Consider the following 20,500-nt stretch of genomic DNA (forward strand, 5'->3'; position numbering starts at 1 on the left):
CTGACCCAGCTATGTTCCCTCTCCCCCTCAATCCTCCTCCTTGGTGATTTCAATATCCACATGGACTCCACTGACTCCACAATAACCACTGACTTCACTGATTTACTCACCTGCTTTAACCTCACTCAACACGTCGACTTTCCTACCCATATCCGTGGTCACATTTTGGACCTTGTCTGCTCCACTGGATTAAGTTTGCACCATCTCTATGGCTCCGACCTCACCCTCTCTGACCACTTAGCCATCACTCTGACCATCAACATCCCCGCCCCAACACCAAGGCATTATCGCACAATCAACTTCCGTAAGCTAAACGCTCTTTCACCTACCTCATTCTCATCCACCCTCTCTGAAAAAATGTCCACTTCTCCCTTCATTGACCTCCACACCCCTTCCGACCTCACTGACTACTACAACCACACTCTCTCCTCCTGCCTTGACCAGCTTGCACCTGTAAAAACCAAAACAGTTTCTTTCACCCATTCTGCTCCCTGGTTTACCCCTGAACTCCACCTGATGAAAACTCGTGCTCGCCAACTTGAAAGACTCCGCAATAAAACGGGTCTCACAGTTCACTCCCAAGCCTACAAGGACCACATACAACACTACAAAGATGCCCTCTCCCGCGCCCGCTCTGCCTACTACTCTCAAATTATCCACTCTGGCTCCGGAAACCCAAAAGCACTCTTCTCGACAATAAACAAACTCCTCCGCCCCCTGAACACCACCACCCAGTCATTCACAGTAGACAACTGCATCTCCTTCCTCTCTTTCTTCCAACGCAAAATTGACAACATCTACAACAGCTTGACCACCGCCGCACCCGCTCCCCCTCCAACCACCTGCCCCCCCTTGTCCTGCCATCCCCTGTCTCGGTTCTCCCCAATCTCCCCTACTGACCTCTCTGAACTCCTCATAGGAATGAAAACTGCCACCTGCACTCTTGACCCCATCCCCTCCAGCTTTGTCAAAGCCTCCCTCCCTGCTCTCTCTCCACTTATCATTGCAACAATAAACTCCTCCCTGTCTACAGGCATCGTCCCACCTTCCCTCAAAATTGCTGCTGTTACCCCCATTCTAAAAAAACCTGGTCTAAACCCTGACACCCTAAACAACTTCAGACCCATCTCCAACCTACCCTTTCTGTCAAAAGTTTTGGAACGCGCTGTAGCCACTCAACTCAAACATCATCTCTCTGCCAATAACCTGTATGAAACATTCCAATCCGGATTCCGCTCCAACCACAGTACTGAAACTGCTCTCCTCAAAATCACCAACGACCTTCTCCTCTCCTCTGACGCTGGCAACCTCAACATTCTCGTCCTCCTCGACCTCAGCACTGCCTTTGACACCATCGATCACACTATCCTCCTCACCCGACTTGAATCCACCTTTAACGTTACCGGCACTGCCCTCTCTTGGATTAAATCATACCTCTCTGACAGATGCCAGTTCATCTCCATCAATAACTGCAAATCCCCCACTGCTCCCCTCCCCCAAGGTGTCCCCCAAGGTTCAGTTCTTGGCCCCCTCCTCTTCATCCTTTACCTGTCCCCGCTCGGTCACTTAATCCGCCGTCATGGTCTCCAATTCCACTGCTTCGCCGATGACATCCAGCTTTTCATCTCCACCAAGTCCGTCTCCACCGACACCCACTCTATCCTGACAAACTGCATCACTGAAATAAAATCCTGGCTTCAAATCAACTTCCTCAAGCTTAACTGTGATAAATCTGAAATAATCATCATTGGCCCAAAAACGCTCACAAAATCCACCCATAACTTTGCCCTCAACATCGACGGTATCCCAGTATCCACCTCCCCTCACATCCGGAATCTTGGCGTCATCTTTGACCAAACCCTTTCCTTCGACAAATACACTAAACAGATCACAAAGTCAGCCTGCTTTCACCTGAAAAACATTGCCCGTCTCCGCTCATCCCTCTCCTCCACGGCTGCAGAAACCCTCATCCACGCCTTCATCACCTCCCGTCTGGACTACTGCAATAGCCTCCTCTATGGTTCACCCTCAAAAATCACCAATAAACTCCAATACATTCAGAACTCCGCTGCCCGTCTACTCACCCATTCCCGGACCCGTGACCACATCACCCCCGTCCTTTACAAGCTTCACTGGCTCCCCATCCCCCAGAGAATCCAGTACAAAATCCTCCTCTTGACATACAAAGCCCTCCATAACCTGGCCCCATCCTACCTGGCTGACCTCCTCTCCAGACACACTCCCACCCGCAACCTCCGCTCTGCTGGTACCAACCTCCTGACCCCCTCCATCCGGACCAAATTCAGATCCTGGGGGGACAGGGCCTTCTCCATCGCTGCTCCCACCCTCTGGAACTCACTACCTCACACCATCAGAGACTCCTCCTCACTCACCACATTCAAAACATCACTAAAGACCCACCTATTCAACACTGCATTCAACATTCAACCCACAGCATTTAACCCCTGACTATCTCTTCTCCTTCTCCCTCCTTTTGCTTTAAATATTTCCCTATTGATTCTTGTCTTTTTGCAATTGTTGTTTTCATGTATTGTTATGCATTATGTTTGCCACTCTGTCAAAGCGCCTTTGGGCTTCTGGAAAAGCGCTATACAAAATAAATGAATTATTATTATTATTATGTGTACTTTTGTGCTGACTTAATGTGTCTTTGTCCAGGCAGTGTGCTCAGGTATGACACATTCACATGCGCTAATTTCACTTTTGTCTTCCTTCGTCTCTTTATCTATCTCATCCTTTTTTATTTTGAACTCTCCCCAAGGGAGGGGATGGGGCAGGGGAAGGGAGATAGATATTTTTTAATCCTTAAACTTTTCCTGCCACTCACACTCTGCTTCTTTCTCTCCGTATGCAAACTCCAATATGACTTGCGACTTGTCTGTCATGGCTTCCTACATCTATCTATAATTCTTTAACCATTTCCTTTTCCCCCTCACTCACTCTGTATCCTTCCTACTGCCTCACATCTGAAGTCCCGTCACATTTTTATGGCTCTATTTTTATTTTTACTTTTAACCGCCCTTCTATCCACCCTGTCCGTAACGTGCAAGCGTCGAAATGAGCTTGGGCTTAAAATGTTCACCAGGTTGTACGCTCTTTCACCCTTCTCCACAATAATCAATCTTTGGCAGCGTCCTCTATCATTGATAGATTGCAGACATCAATCCCATTCACAAGGGTGCATACACAGATATTTTCAACTGCAGGCCAGTAAGTTTACTTCCAATTGTAAACAAATTAATACAATTCATCATTGCTGCTGACAACGTCTTTCCTCTTTTCAAAACAGCCTGATCTATGACCATCAGTTTGGATTCTGTCCCAGTCACTCAACTTTGGATAGGCTTCTGCTTCACTCCCAGCAATCGTCAGAGGTCATAAATCCCAAAAGGTCAGACCCTTCTCCCTGGACATGTGTCGGGCATTCAACACAGTCTGGGATTCTGCTCTGCCTACCAAACTCATTGCCTGTGGCATACAAGATCACCTTCATACTGGGCTCTCTGACGTCTATCACTTCGGCAGTGACCATGTTGCTATGAACTGAATCCTCTCCTCTCCTCTCCTCTCCCAGTGGAGGCCAGAGTGTCGCCAAGGAAGTGTCTTCAGCCCAGGCCTGTTCCTCATATACACTACCGGTCAAAAGTTTTAGAACACCTCAATTTTTCCAGTCTTTATTGAAATTTACGCAGTTTAATGTCCAGTGAATAACCTGAAATAGTACAAAGGTAAGCAGTAAATTGATCGAGGTTAAAAAAAAAGTTTAGGTTAGCAAAAACGGGAAAATAATGTAAATTGCACAGTTATATTGTAAAAAAAGGCCTTCTTCAGGGAACAAGTAATGGGTTAACAACTTACAGCTGTTCTGCAGCAATGTAAGTAAATTAAGCCTTGAAAGTTGATGCAAACAATTCCTACAGGTGTCGCAACCTCTGCTGATTACTTGATTACAACCCCCCTGTCTATAAAAGCAGTATTGGAACAGACTGTTATTACACCCTCTGAAGCATTATTTGGACAATATTGCACTGCAGGAAGTAGTATATTGGAAACTGGAGGAAACTCTGAAAGGAAGAGGTCTGGCAGACCCAAAGCCACAACAGAATCAGAAGACAAGTTTCTGAGAGTCAACAGCTTGCGTGATAGGCGGCTCACAGGACAACAGCTTCAAGCACAGCTTAACACTGGTCGAAGTAAGCAAGTCTCAGTTTCAACTGTGAAGAGAAGACTTCGAGCTGCAGGTTTGACAGGTCGAGTGGCAGTAAGAAAGCCATTGCTAAGATAGCAAAATAAGAAAAAGAGGCTTGCCTGGGCCATGAAGCACCGCCAGTGGACTACTGAAGACTGGAAGAAGGTCTTATGGACCGATAAATCAAAATTTGAAATCTTTGGTTCATCACGCAGGGTTTTTGTATGCCGTCGACTAGGCGAAAGTATGGTTCCTCAGTGTGTGACACCAAGTGTCAAACATGGAGGAGGAAGCGTGATGGTCTGGGACTCTTTTGCTGGATCCAGAGTCGGTGACTTGCACAGAGTGACTGGCACCCTGAACCAAAAGGGTTACCACAGCATTTTGCAGCACCATGCAATACCCTCTGGTATACGCCTAGTTGGTCAGGGGTTCATCCTACAGCAAGATAATGACCCTAAACACACCTCCAGGCTATGTCAAAACTACCTTCGAGGAAAAGAACAAGACGGTAGGCTTCAAATCATGGAATGGCCAGCACAGTCTCCAGACTTAAACCCCATCGAGCTGGTTTGGGATGAACTGGACAGAAGGGTGAAAGCAAAGCAACCTACAAGTGCAACTCATTTGTGGGAACTTCTGCAACAGTGTTGGGAAGAACTTCCCGAACAATATTTGATTTCCATTGTAGAAAGAATGCCACGAGTGTGTTCGGTGGTTATATCTGCAAAAGGTGGCTACTTTGCTGAGTCAAAAATTTAAATTAAATTTTGTTAAACAAAATGATTCTATGATTTCTTTTTGATCTCCAATTGTTTATTTGTTCTGTGCTTAATTTCAGAGTACATTGAGACATTAAACTGCGTAAATTTCAATAAAAACTGGAAAAATTGAGGTGTTCTAAAACTTTTGACCGGTAGTGTACATAAATAATATTTAAAATTCTCTGGTAAGCTCTCTCTTCCTTATTGTTCATTTCACTGTACATTGTGTCATACACCCCATCTTACTGAAAGGCAGGCAGCAGCTGCATCACTCTCTGCTGACTTAGATTTCATAAGATGATGGACTGATAAATTGAACACACCTCTCAACCTTGGCAAATCTTACATTCTAAGCTTGTTGCTCAAGGTGGATTGTAAAAAGAATCCATATGTATACTTGCATGGTCAGCCAAAAGAAGAGGTTCAGTCTCTTTAACTCCTGATATTGGGCTCACTAACAGCCACAAAGCTTTCCTGTACTGATCATATATCAAAGCTGGTCTTCAGTCAACCATAGTCTAGGAATCCTCTGTCATTCCAAGTCATTCCTTTAAAAACAAGCGTTACGCCTCGGTCCCCCGTCGGCGAAGTGATGTGAGTTGACAAAGTGGAAGACACAGAAAACATGTAAGAGTCAATAATATTTGCGAGTGGGTTGGAGACACACCCACACACCAGATTAGAAGTTAGTAGTTCCTTTATTTTTCAAGATATTCCGCTCACAAGGTTCAGACATATATGGTGGTGGCCATCTTGGATTTTGACGTGGCGACCCAATTTTCAATAGCGTTCTTCCTTATGCCTCGATACACCCACACACTGGATTAGAAGTTAGTAGTTTATTTATTTTTCAAGATATTCCGCTCACAAGGTTCAACGCATGCACGCACACGCTGACGCATACACGGACGGAGAGGAAAACCATAGTCCCCCTTTCGCTACGCGGTGCGACGGGGGACAATAAAACCAACTCACAGCCAACAAGACATTTGTCTGTAGCTCAACAGAGTAATTCTGTCACGTGCGGGCTGGCGCCGTAGCATCACGACACTCTTTAATGGATTCTGTGGAATCTAAAGCTCCCAATATTATTAGCATCTCCAACAGAAGAGGCTGAAGCACAAGGAGCTAGCTGTTGCTCTCACATCGCAGACAGCATTGGTGGCCTCTCTGTGGTTTTCCAATGTCTCATCCACTCTTGCTTCCTTTGTTCTCTCAGCCCTCCAACGCTGCCCAGATCCTTCAGGATGCACACATTCTTCCAGCAACTCCTTCCTGGTTAAACTCTCAAAATGCAGCTATCCTACCCAAATCCACTCTTTTGCACCTCCTTTCTTCCAACACACTCTTCCCTCCATGGCATGAAGTTCATCATTACCGACTATCTTTTCTACCACTCTTTACTTCTTCGAACCCAACCCTCTTACTTACAGGTTACTGTTTTTCCTACCCTCTTTTCCTTTTTGTTCCTTCCCTTGCCAGTTGCATCACCTGTTACTCCACTGCCCCACTGTTACTACATTGCCTTTTTGCCATCTATCACATTGCTCTTCCATGAGGAGAGATTTTACATACAAACATCCCCAAATAATTGGTCTTTCATCCAGAAACATGTACCTTTCTATACCTTTATGTCTTCCAGAATCAATCCTGCATTAGCAAACTGCTTTACAAATACCTTTCTTCACCACAAGGTAGTTTGAAAAATGCTAAAGCATTAGCAAACTGCTTCACTTGAAATATGATAATTTCCCATCATCCCATCACGTTGTCAAAATAACTTCCCATTTTAAAGCAGAGCTCAACTCCACCTCTCTCAATCTCCTACTACATTCCTAGTAGTGTCCATTTGTTTTATATCGTGTACAGCTCCCCCCGCCACCCCCCCCCCCCGTCATCCCCTACCCCCCAAGCCCTCTCCCTTGCACAGATCTACCGATGTTCCTGTTCTCTACTGTTGTTGTGCTTGTGTGCTTCCCCTCTCCCCCTCATCTCCCGCTCCCTTTATTGTATGTTTTGCGTGTCTGTTTTGTTTTTTGTGTTTAATGTTAGCTGACTTTGTATACAATAAAAAAAATTTTTTTTAAAAATCTCAACCTGACAGAATTAATGAAAATAAAATGATTTTAAAAATCAGGTAAGGAAACAAATATGTCCATCTCATCTCAGTTTTATAAAAATGGTAACTTTAATACAACAAAACAGACCAATCAGGCACAAATGTCTCTAAAACATGCCTCACATTTACTTTTCAAGCTGCAAGTCAAGCATACCAAGATCTAAGAGCACAGAGATAATTTTTAGAAACAGCATGAAGAAAAAGGACAAAGCGTGTAAAAAGTGATTCATTACCCAAAAGGGCATCAATAGTCTCCAGCTTTCCCTCGTTCAGTGACGTTTCACCAAGCCATAACAGGCGAAAGTGTGGCGCCATGCACAGGAGTGAAACAGACCTAAAGGATGGGATAATTGATGGGAGAGGGGTATGGTGTCATTGGAGAGGCAGAGTGAGAGTGTACATGGAATGGCGAAGATTTTAGATTTTAGACAATATTTTCAGTAGCAGATGGTGGTGAGCCACCACCTTGAAAAAAACAAATGATTAAGTGGGATTAGACAGACTAAAGGATGTAATTTTACAAGAGCAGAAATGGAGGACGAGGGGAGTGGAAACAGGTAGACTTGGAAATAGCAACAAGAGGCACATTTGTAGATAAAAATGTGACGAAATTCTCCATGTAGAGCGGGAACGTTCAAGAAAAATATCCAGTCTGATGAGGAAATCCTTAATTACCTCCGCCACCGAAGGTGGATGGAGGTTATGTTTTCACCCCTGTCTGTTTGTCTGTGAACGAGATATCTCAAAAGGTTGTGGGTGGATTCGGACGAAATTTGGCAGAGATGTAGTGTATGTGATTAGAAATGGACGAAATGATTAGATTTTGGTGAAGATCCGGTTCGGCTAGTATAATTTTTTTAAGTGCTTATTTAAAGTGCTTAAAGTGCTTATTGATCCCTGGTGTTGGCTTAGCGGTTAGGGCGCCGGCTTGGGATCCTAGGATCCTGGGTTCGAATCCCGGTCGATTGCTGAATTAACGCCAGGGGGGTTGACTCAGCCTGTCATCCTTCCGAGGTCGTCAAATTGAGTACCAGCTTGCTGGGATGAATGATCACGGTGTGTACCCCGATTTAGAATAGGTACACCGTATCCCTGCGCATCGTAAGAGCGTGACCAAGGGTTGGCATCAGGAAGGGCATCCGGCCATAAAAACATTGCCTCAAACAGAGAACCATGATTGTCATGGGGCCCGCAAGGCTAACCCCCGCTCTAGCGGGGAAAATGGCCTTAAAGCGATCATTCATTCATTCATTATATTCACCATTGGGAGATAGGGCCAAAAACTATATGTAGCAGGATATCTCAAAAAGTTGTGGACGGATTTGGACAAAACTTGGTGGAGATGTTGGGTGTGTTACAAGGACGAATCGATTTGATTTTGGTAAAGATCTGAATATGGATTCGGATAACAAAAGTTATTTAATTTTTGAGTGATTCTTATTGAGAGATCGGGTGAAAAGCAATGTATGACATGGTATTAAAAAAAGTTATGGACGAGTTTTGACTAAACTAGGTGGATGAGTTGGTTAGGTGACAAGAACAAGCTGATTAGATTTTGGTTCAGATCCAAATCCAGATCCTTCCTATCAGTGGGATACAAGCCTGGTGGGGGCATGCACTCTACCGAGTGTCGTTCTAGTTAAATTAGTGTTTATCTTGGGTGTAATTATATCTGACCAGATTTAATCTGATCAATTTGGTTCATCTGATGCGAGTTGACTCTCACCATGCGCTGGTGAGAGTCAACATCTCTCTGGCCATTCTCAGAGAGCCGCCTCAGCGTCAGTGAGTCTGGCAGTTCACTCAGGCAGATTGGCAGGGACTGCAAACCGCCATCTCTCTTCAGGACTGGTCTCCTATATCTACTGCCTCCAATATTAACTCAGCCTGGGAATTCTTCGACGGAAACGTACTGTCCCTTATGCACAGATTCATCCCATGTCGCCTTTAGTTATCCTACACTTATTCCCATCCTTGTTACACTGACTGAATCCTGTGGTGAGGTAGTTGCCTTGAAACAACTTGCATTCTCTACCTGGAAGGCAAATCCGATCGAAAGCAATCTCAGATTATTCCACAAAGCCCGAAATGTGTATGCACTCTCAGGAAAGCCAGAAAACAACATCTGTCCAACCTCAAGATTGAACGTTCAAACTTGTCTCCATCCCCTATAAACCATTGGGGATGCCTCTATCGGGGATGCCTCTTCGCGGTGGTTGTACCCCCCAATGCAAGTTGGGGTCAAATCTTTCCCATTATTACCTGCTGCACGGATTCGCCAAGGCAGCGCAATCACAGAGTGCTGATCAGTCCCCACGGACCGGCCATTTCCCTCTTCTATGTCTCTGTCTCTTGACTCATGAAAGCGAGTGTACACCATCCTGGATATCGGAGATCTTTGGGTCACTCCTGGGATATCGATGGGCTGCCTCCATGCCAGGAGCTTGTTCAAGGGAACTGTACTGGGCTATATACAACATCATCAACAACAACACCAACAACAACAACACCAATACCAATACCAACAACAACAACACCAACACCAATACCAATACCAACACCAATACCAACACCAATACCAACACCAATACCAACACCAATACCAACACCAATACCAACACCAACATCAACACCAACATCAATACCAACATCAATACCAACATCAATACCAACATCAATACCAACATCAATACCAACATCAATACCAACACCAATACCAATACCAATACCAACACCAATACCAACACCAATACCAACACCAATACCAACACCAATACCAACACCAATACCAACACCAACACCAATACCAACACCAATACCAACACCAATACCAACACCAATACCAACACCAATACCAACACCAATACCAACACCAATACCAACACCAATACCAACACCAACACCAACACCAACAACAACACCAACAACAACCTGGTGGCACCTTAAGGCTATCTCTGGAGGTTGCTTCGCCTCCATCCCTATTCACTTCAAATGGCATCACAGCAGACTCCGCTCGTGAAAAGGCCGATTGCCTAAGTTCTGTGTTGAATTCTCAATCTATAAAAACAAAAGGCAGCGTCTGTCCGTCCATCCGTCTCCCTCATTACTCCAAAACCATGAAACCTAGCAGCCCCAAACTTTGCATGCATACACCTGGACGTACAACAGATTGCAATAAAAAAACCTGGGTGTTTGGGTGTGTTATAACACCCTTATTGAAGATGATTAACGAGGTGATCATAAAAAAACCCGAAAAAGCCTCACCAATATGGCGGCCCGCCATCTTGGTCAGCCCACTGCCACTCGCTGGGTTCTTAAGCCACCATTTTGTTTCAGCCTACTCAAACATGCTTTGCCTTGGAAACACGATCAATTATCATTGCATAACTGAAGCATATCATCAAAATCTGGATTCGGATACGAGGATTGGATGCTGGAGACAAAATAAATGTCCAAATCTGGAGTGAAATCTGACAAAATTTACCATATCTAGCGATTTTTATAACTAAGTGTATATATTCGTTTATTTAGGTGAGTGTCATTCTCCTTCTGGGGTTATTTTTATTTATTTAACTTAATAATAATTTTTTACTTAATCCATACTTCCATGGGATAGGGTGTCACTCTACTGTACCTGCAATCTGTTTTAAAAACTCCTAAGCCATTTCAACCAGAAGCAGCTTGCTATCGCTTGCCAAGCCAGACGTTTTTTATCACCCATTTCTTTGGAGTGCTTAAGCCGCTTCGCAAGAGCTCTACAAATGTAGTCAGAAATACCTGTGTACTTAATTAGTCACAAGGCCAGGGAAGTTTGGGTGGGTTATAACACCCTTTTTGAATATGATTAACCACCACTTGGTAAACATTATTCAAGCTGCTTTTACAAGTCATGGCGTTACAGTAAACAGAGCTCCCTTTTTGTTTTTATTCAGGCAGCTTTTGCAAGCCATGGCGTTACAGTCAACAGACCTCCCTTTTTGTTTTTACATACCCTTCTTTCATTGACTAACAATTTTGTGCGATATACTAACCCTCCCCTCCCTCCCTCTCCTCTTCCTCCCCTTTCCCTACCCCTCCCTCCTCTCCTCACCTACCCCCTTCTTCCCCACCGCTTCCCTCTCTTCATATTCCCATCAGGAAGCAACTCATTGTTACCCGGCAACGCCGAGTACTTTTGCTAGTTCTCAATATATACATACTAGCAGAAGTACCCGGCACTGCCGGGCGGGGGAGGGGAGGGGGAGGGGAGGGGAACGGGTAGGGGAACGGGGGGGGGGGGGGGGGGGAGCGAGCCCCTTGGCAAAGCGAGCGATTTTTTTTGTCATAGCATCCATAGCGTTTCATAGCATCATAGCGATTTTTTTTTCATAGCGTCATAGCGTCATAGCGTTTCATAGCGATTTTTTTTTCATAGCGTCATAGCGTTTCATAGCGATTTTTTTTTTCAGAGCGTCATATCGTTCATAGCGTCATAGCGTCATCACGTGATCGCTCTGAGCGAATCAGCGCCCACCTGCTCTGATTCCGTTGACTCCGTGCGCTGAAATGCGCTGAGGTAAATATGAATAAAAATATGGATCGTCAAATATTTTGAGTTCGGCCATGTTCGTCCCACGCTCAATGGTCATGTCTATGTCAAATATCAAGCACGTAAGCCTCTCTGTTTAGGAGTCTATCGGTAACATTACACACACACACACACACACACACACACACACACACACACACACACACACACACACACACACACACACACACACACACACACACACACAAACTGTGTTTTATATATATAGATTGTTACGTTTATGGGGGGGAGGGGGAGGGGGGGGTAGGTGAAAGCATACCATAGGGGAGGTAGAACTGTATAAGAAATAGCATGGACCACGTGACGTGTCGGAGAAAACTCGATGTACAGAAAGTAGGAAACTGTAGCTTAAAGTTGTTTAATTGTTCTTCACATGGGGGGGGGAGGTATATAAAGTATTCATAGGGTGAAGCAGTGCGAATTAGTGTAGGGATTAAGGTTAGTTTCCCCCAGTGCGTGTTTACCCTCTGTAATTTTCCTTTTACATTTTGCTGCCATGGAAGCCACCATTAAATTACAATTCCCATGCCGGCAGAAAACCAAGCAGTAGCCGGTCAGACTAATCCCCGCCCCCATGGACCGAAGAAGTAAAAGGCCCGCCCACGGGAGGCGGAGAATCGGGGGAGGAGGGAGGGAGTGGAGAAAGAGCTGTCAGGCCAAGCCCCGAGGGACATGATTGCACCGTGGACGTAGGCAGAGCATAAGGCGATTTTGAAGGAGCTTCACGATTGGCTCTCAGGAGAAGAAGAAGACTTCGCCATCCAGGGAGAGCAGTTGGTGCTTCGAGCAAGATGCTGGCCATTTTTGAGGTAGTGGGATCTTTGCTTGGCTAAGGAGGAGAGTGCGGGCGGACAGCTCGGTGGAGGAGCAGGAAACTTTGCTTTGCAGCGGAAAGGACCCTAGGAGTGCAAAACAGAGTCTGTGTAAGAGGAAAAGGGAACACGGGTAGTGCTCGCCTCCCGCCTCGTTACCGAGTGCTTTTTGGTGCGCGGCTTTCAACGTGTCACCATCTTCCCGCCTGTGGTTTCAAGCATCGCCATTGCGGACAACCTTATCAAAAGTACTCGTTGGGACGAGCTAAGGGTTAGCATCTAAAAAGGACATTTTATTTTATCTTATCTTTCCCCCTGTGTGTTTCTGTGACAGAGTGGGGAAGTCTCAAAACTTAGAATTTAGTTTACCTCAATCGGAATTTCAATTGGTTTACCTCAACCTTTATTCCGTCCTGCTTTATTTTCAATAAATTATTTGATTGTTGAATTTGTTTTGGTGTTTGCATGGTTTGTGGTTTCGGAAAAAATCCCATCTTTTTGTAAATGCCTCACAGCCTTCCATCTTGTGCGCGCAATAACCGCCATAATTGGGTGCGGCCTTAGGAGTTAAAGCATTTCGGCTATTCGTCCAAGGCTGATTTTAATCGCCACGGACACGACAATATGTTGGAATTCTGTATATTTATAAGGTCCACAATGTCTAAAGCACATATATTCAGGGTTCAGTTGCATTTAATTTGATAGGTGCACGAGGGCAAGCAACCTTCAATTTCTGGGCACACTGTGAAGATTTTGGGCATGCGAGAAAAAATAATTTATCAGCACACCAGTTAGAGGAATTTTTGGTGTACACTACATAGCTGAAGTATTCAATTCCCTCAATTGCAGACATATCAGTGAAGTAAATCAGTCTGCCAAGGAGAATATTTGATTCTGCGCATGACATGACAATAGGTCTGCGCATGACAGCTCCCATTACATACACAACCCTAAATAACTTGTCTCCAAGTACTGCAAAACTCGAAATTATTGGAAGTATTATGAAGGCGATTTATGTTCTACAATGTTCAAGTATATAACTGAATTTAAATGAAGATTTAAAGATGTTTAAAGGAATATAAATAAATTAATTCCAGGTTTTAGCCAGTGTCTATTACATCACCCTGTCTTACATTAGTTATTTATCTTACATAAATAAGTTAAGACATCATGTCATGTCATTAGTTAAGACATCTTACATAATGTCTTACATATTAACACCTTACATTAGTTATTTTTGTCCTTTATAACATCCTTTAAAAAAAAAGTTTCCTGTTTGGAATGATTTTCACTTTTGTTTGACGGCCAGACAGGCATCATAAAATATTATCTCACTCCTCTCTGTGCATATGCAGTCTGTACAAATTCGGAGCCAAAGTACGTTCAAACAGCAGACCTGTCTTCCTATTGATGTTCCGATTTGTGGTGAAAATATAACATTCAATTAAAATAAGACGGTCCTCGTTCATAAAACGGCGATCATAAACTGATAAGACAGACAGACAGATGGACATGAACCAATTGCTTAACCCTGCTTTTCGCTTCGCGTGTGCGAGGTAATTGTGTGTTCATAAAACAGATTCAGAGATCCCAAGTAATACAGATTCCTAATGACTAAAATACATATTTTCAATGGGACCAGTATTACGGAGGAGGTCGAAAATGCCGAAAAATGTGTTGTGCAAGATCGACAGCCACCAATAATTTTTTTTAAACAACTTGGAGAAAAGAATGCGGTCAATTTCTTCTGAGACGTTAACTTTCACCCATGCAGGATCAGCGGTATAAAGCAGAGAGAATGGATGAATGGATCAGCACAGACATTGGGTATTTTCCCAGTGAGTGAAAATTAGCAGGTGGAAGTTAACACGGCCGTAAACGGGCCAGGCAAAAAGGGGTTTATGGGGTTTTTTTAATGATCACTTCAATTCCACATGTTTGGAAACTATATTTTCTGACAAATACTGAAATATAAAATGTCAAACACAAGTAGATTTATGTTTACATTTTTAGGTTACTTCATTTGGCAACTTTGCACACTCACTCACTCCCTCCCATGCTAACTTTCACTGAGTGAAGAGGCTGGGGCGAAGGTTAATGCGATTGGTTAACCACGATGGGTAACGTCATTCTGCCCATACCACTTTTGCACTCTCCACAAAAGAGATAGTGAGGATTTTAACATGGCTTTGCTTGCCTTTTTGACATGGTGCAATGAGTTCCACACACTTCCCCAATGACCACTTTTTGTTGTTGCCAACTCCTAAAATCTCCCAGACACACAAGTGAGACCAGCTATACCAAAAATCTAGTCGCACATACAGTCGTGGCCAAAAATATTGGCACCTTTGCACTTTTTTCAAATAACTCACAATTTTCTCCAACAATAAGTTGAAATTGACAAAAGTATTTGGTCTCCACAATTCTTTATTTCACTGTTAATATCACAGAACCTTTGTTTTGGATTCAGAACTTAATATATCCTTTTAACTCAGACAATAAAAAGAAATGGCATTTACCAAATTATTGACACCCTAGACTTAATATTTGGTAGCACAGCCTTTGGACAAAATAACTGCAGTCAAGCGCTTCCTATAGTCATGAATGAGCTTCCTACACCTCTCTCCACTGGCAGTTTCGCCCACTCTTCTTGCGCAAACTGCTCCAGTTCTCCCATATATAAAGGGTGCCTTCTCCCAACTGCTGTTTTCAGATCTCCCCACAGGTGCTCAATGGGATTTAGATCTGGACTCATTGCTGGCCACTTCATAAGAGTCCAGCGTTTTGTCTTGAACCATTCTTGGGTGCTTTTTGAAGTGTGTTTGGGGTAATTGTTCTGCTGCAAGACCCATGACCTTCGATGGAGACCCAGCTTTCTGAAACTGGGTTGAACATTGCGCTCTAAAATGCCTTGGTAATCTCCTGATTTCCTGATGCCATGCACACATCAAGGCAACCAGTGCCAGAGGCAGCACAGCAACCCCAAAACATCAGTGAACCTGCTCCACGTTTGACTGTAGGGAAGGTTTGACTCATTTTGTTTTCTGTCAACATTGAGATGATGTGCTTCACCAAAAAAGCTCTAATTTGGTCTCATCTGTCCACAGAGGGATTTGGTTTGTTCAGGTGTGTTTTGGCAAACTCCAGTCAGGCTTTCTTAAGTCTCTCTCTCAGCTGTGGTGTCCTCATAGGGCTCCTACCATATAACCCCTTTCATTGAGTTGGCGATGGATGGTGCGAGTTGAAGCTGCCGTACCTTGTGTCTGAAGGCCAGCATGAATCTGTTCGGCAGTTGATCGAGGTGCTTTCTCCACCATTCGAACAATCCTTCGCTGCAATATTCGATCAAGTTTTATCTTCAAGGTATCTGGAGATGGACTTGTAGCCTTGAGATTGTCCATGTTTGGCTACAATCTTGTGTCTGACGTCCTCAGACAATTCTCTGGTTTTCTTTCTTTTCTCCATGCTCATTGCGGTACACACAGTGACACAAAACAGCAGAATGACTCCTTTCTCTATTCAAACTGGTTGAATGAGTGATTTTTATATTGCAGGTACCTGCAACTCACCACAGGTGAGTTAAATTCCAAAGTAAAGGAGAATCACCTGCTTGAAATCTAATTATTTCTAACAACTGCTAATAGGTGCCAATAATATTGTCCTGGCCATCGAAGGATTTCTGTGTGGAATAAGCTAAGATTTAGCAATTGTACACCGCTCCTTTTCTATGCCATCTCCAGGAGCTGCATGACACCATTTCCGGGCACCGGCAATGACGCACGCTGAAAGGGAGCACTCAGTTTTCACTCTGGTTGTTTGAATGCTGTGCACCGCTCCTTTCCTATGCCATCTCCAGGCACTGCATAACGTCATTGCCGGGCACCGAAGGGGTCCCAGCAATGACGCACGCTGAAAGTGAGTACTCAGTTTTCACTCCGGTTGTTTGTTTGTTTGTCAGGGCGATATCTCAGCCATCCTTTGAGCGAGGAAGCTGACATTTCGGCACAATAGTGAGCAAGTGCTTTGGCAAAAACTGTATTTTTGTTTTTTGATTAATCAATTAATTGATTAGTTACTTAATTATTACCGATTAATTTAGTACTTATTTATTTCCTTTCTCATCTGGGCAATATCTTAGGCACCTTTTGAGCTAGGAAGCTGATATTTGGACATGACAGTGACAAAGTGATGTGGCTATAAAGGATATTTTTGATTTATTGATTAATCAATTAATCGATTAATTATTTATTGATTCATCAATTTTTTTTTTTTTTTTTTTTTTGTCGACGAATGACTTATTTAATTCATTTTCAAAAAGTTACAGCTTCGGATGAAGCACTGGTGGTTTCGGTATGCTATTAGTATTAGCCAATTGATTAAGAAAATATTTTATGATTATTGTTTATTGATTTTAATTATGCAATTAATCAATCAATTATTGTACACCTCTCCCTCCCAATCTCCAGGCTAACCCCCGCTCTAGCAGGGAACATGGCCTTAAAATGCATGTTGTTGTTGTTGTCTCCCTCCCAATAGTCTCTATGAGCTGCACGGCGGTATCGCCGGGCACCTCGGCGATGCCACGCTGGAGGATATTTACTTATTTGGCTTGGGGGCGGTGTAATTTGAATGTATCTGTACTTGTTTTTTCACCTTTATTGGTTTTGTTCCACTGCAAGCAAAAGAAATACATATGTGGATACCAATTTTTTTTTTTATTTCAACAATTTTCTCGAAGAAATGGTGCATTTTTTTTTTAAGTGCAAGGGTGCCAAGATTTTTGGCCACAACTGTACAACCATTTATTGACGAGCTGGGAGCTATGACATGTAATGTAAGGTACTTGCATGGATTGTAATCTATGGAGCATTTTTAGTGAATACGATGTCGTCTATGGAGCATTATTTAGTCTATGGAGCATTATTACGATGACCTTCATGAAAATCCAGTCTTAATATATAATGACGCAAGTGTGCTGGCCATTTTACAAACAAATATGTCACAGGGGTTAGCCTGGTGTTGGCTTAGTGGTTAGGGTGCCGGCTTGGGATCCTAGGATCCTGGGTTCGAATCCCGGTCGATCGCTAAATTAACACCAGGGGGGTTGACTCAGCCTGTCATCCTTCCGAGGTCGGCAAATTGAGTACCAGCTTGCTAGGATGAATGATCCCAGCGTGTACCCCGGTTTAGAATAGGTACACCATATCCCTGCGCATCGTAAGAGGCAACTAAGGGTTGGTGCCAGGAAGGGCATCCGGCCATAAAAATATTGCCTCAAACAGGGAACCATCGATTGTCATGGGGCCCGCAAGGCTAACCCCTGCTCTAGCAGGGAAAATGGCCTTAAAACGATCATTCATTCATTCATTCATATGTCACAGGGGTTGCACTGATCAGGAGTGATAACTTAATATATTTTTTGTGCTTCTAAAATTTCTTCGGGATAGGGCTAGGGTTGAGGAGCTTTCCCTCAGATAGGTTTGAAAGTGAACAACAAAGATTTATTGTTGTTGTTAGGTCTAAGCAATAAAAGAAAATGTGGTGCACAAAATGTGATGACTTGCACTAGCACATGATCTCCAAGTGCAATAAACTATTTAGATTAAAATGCATTGAAAGCATATTCAAATTAGATGGTATTCAAAGAATACTTACCCCGTGCAGTCAACTTGGTGCGAGCCAAATGTTCTGTTTTTATGCGTCTGCCCCCGAAGATGGCCAGAGGCATTTTTTTGGGTTGTCCGTCCGTCCGTCTGTCTGTCCGTCCGTGCTAAACCTCGTTTTTCTCAGCAACCACATGTCCGATTAAGACGCAACTTTCAGGGTAGGAGTGACACCCATGCAGAATGTTTTATCACAATTGTGACGTCATAGGTCACGTGGCATGGCAGCCATATTGGAATAAACGCAAATAATAATAAAATTATTTCTCCGAAACCCCTGAATGGAAATATTTGAAACTTGGCACATTGTCAAGTACTCCCAATGGGGAACAAAAGCATGATCATGATGACATCATAGGCGAAGAGGTATAACAGCCAAAAATGTTTTAATCAAATTCCTTATCCTAAAAATCTGAAATTGCATGCACATGATCTATGACCCATTTGTATTGAAATATTAAATTTATGACATCATAGGTCACATGGTTTGGCAGCCATATTGGATTTAACCGAAAACCTTATAAAAACATCTCCTCCCAAACCATCAAATCGATGGACTTGAAACTTTACATATGTCATTGACTAGGCATGGCGATGAAAAGATGATCACGACAACATCATTGGTCACATGGTGTGGCAGCCATATTGGATTGAAGGAAGATATTAAATAATTATATCTCTGAAACCACTTACCCCATCAATGCGAAATTTTACAAATATAATCGAGCACCACTGTTGCATATAGTTTGAAAATAATGTACAACAACGTACGTACAACATACGTACATGTCTTGCATTTTTAAATTTCATTCAGATTAAAAGCGATCATGTGTAGATTTGAGTGACCGGTTGCATACGAAAAACATACGTACGCACGTATGCAACCGATTGCTCAACCCTGCTTTTCGCTTCGCGAGCACAGTGTAATAAAAACACCATTATTTCCAAAAAGGTTTCATTTCCTCCAAACTTGTTGACTGCATATTTTTTGCATTGTGTGGGCACTGCCCCCATTAACACTATACTCACTTTTTTGCACCCAACTGAGGGTTTGTATTAGCACCCTGGGCTTGTGCCTTGCTTAGCAGTGGGAGAAGGTTCAAGGCAATGGCTCCTTCACTGTCCTCTTCTTCAATATTATAACACAGCTGAGCACGCAGAGGCAGTCCCTCGCTGGAACTAGCAACAGAGATGGAAACAAAAATCATTAAAAAATCATAAACATCCAGTATTTCTCAAAGTTTCATTATTAATGTTGAATCATAAAAGGAAACTGACAATTCACAAAATAATATAAATCTTTCACCCAGGAGATGCAATAAAAACAAGACAAAACACTTCGGGCCAAATTTACGAAAGGCATTTAAGAGTTAGACGTGTGTATAATCGTTAATGTGGTAATCCCTCATTCAAAGTTAGTTTCCAATCGCCGAAGAGTGATTTTCCAATGCGCGATCACAAGCGTTTAAATAACAAATAAATTTTACACGTCGAAGAGGGCATGCATAAGGGTGCATTTAAGGCCTTGAAGCAAACATTGCATGACATAATTGGAAGTTAAATGGGACATTTGCTTGAATTAGCTTAACAAGAGGCAGAAGAGGATAAGATTAGGGCAGTTCGTCGACGTGCATTGAGAACCTTTGAGGATAGATGCAATTCTCTGGAGAAGTATGACAATACATTTGGGTGCTTTTGCATTTGTCTTCATCTTCCTCCAAAGTTCTTGAAAGTCCCAGGCAGAGTATTTTGGATGCTCTGGGAAATGGGCCACCATCCTTTTTGAAATATCTTCTCATGCAAGCTGCTTTTTCTTATTTTCACCCGTGTCATTTCTCCTGGTTTCGATTGTTCCTCAGTGAACCTTGATTACTTCGATTAAATCTATTCGTTGCTCGAATAAAAATATGAAAAAAATATCGTTGCAGCCTCTTGGAGGAATCAGTTTGTTGGCTGCTGAATCTAGTGTAAGATGACCTGGATCAACCTACGATGAGGAGCAATGCGCTGAAACCCCTCCAACAGTGGCACTGTGATTCCATGCAAGTGCATAATTTAAATTGGATGTTGGAGATGTGTGTGGTGTTTCACAGGCTAATCACTGTTTAGACGCGCACAACTAATCGGCTGTTTAGCTGTGGTACAACAATGTTTATGTACAACAATGTTTTTGTCAGTGTGTAAGGGTTAGGCATGTGTTAGCAAGATGCTTGCTGTACACCTTTTGTAAATTCGGCCCTTAATGCATCCTTCGAGGAACCGAAATTAACAAAGTGAACAGATGCCTTTGTGGAATACACAAAAAATCTAGGGCAATGAGGATGGGATTGAGTAAGCAAGCAGT

At 43.2% G+C, this 20,500-nt stretch overlaps 1 protein-coding gene across 3 annotated transcripts in view; it reads right to left on the bottom strand.

The window, feature by feature from the left end:
* The window catches only part of FANCD2 (FA complementation group D2), a 340,198-nt gene that overhangs the window by 165,466 nt on the left and 154,232 nt on the right, over window positions 1-20,500 (bottom strand). For all 3 annotated transcript variants that reach the window (XM_078776144.1, XM_068112928.2, XM_078776145.1), the window contains 2 exons: window positions 19,186-19,335; window positions 7,327-7,427 (listed from right to left, as the gene is read on the bottom strand). In XM_078776144.1, coding sequence (XP_078632270.1) covers window positions 7,327-7,427; window positions 19,186-19,335 — 251 coding nt within the window. The remainder of the gene's footprint in view (window positions 1-7,326; window positions 7,428-19,185; window positions 19,336-20,500) is intronic.

The sequence above is a fragment of the Myxine glutinosa genome, chromosome 4 (genome assembly GCF_964187855.1).
Source record: "Myxine glutinosa chromosome 4, kmMyxGlut1.1, whole genome shotgun sequence".
Classification (NCBI taxonomy): Eukaryota; Metazoa; Chordata; class Myxini; order Myxiniformes; family Myxinidae; genus Myxine; species Myxine glutinosa.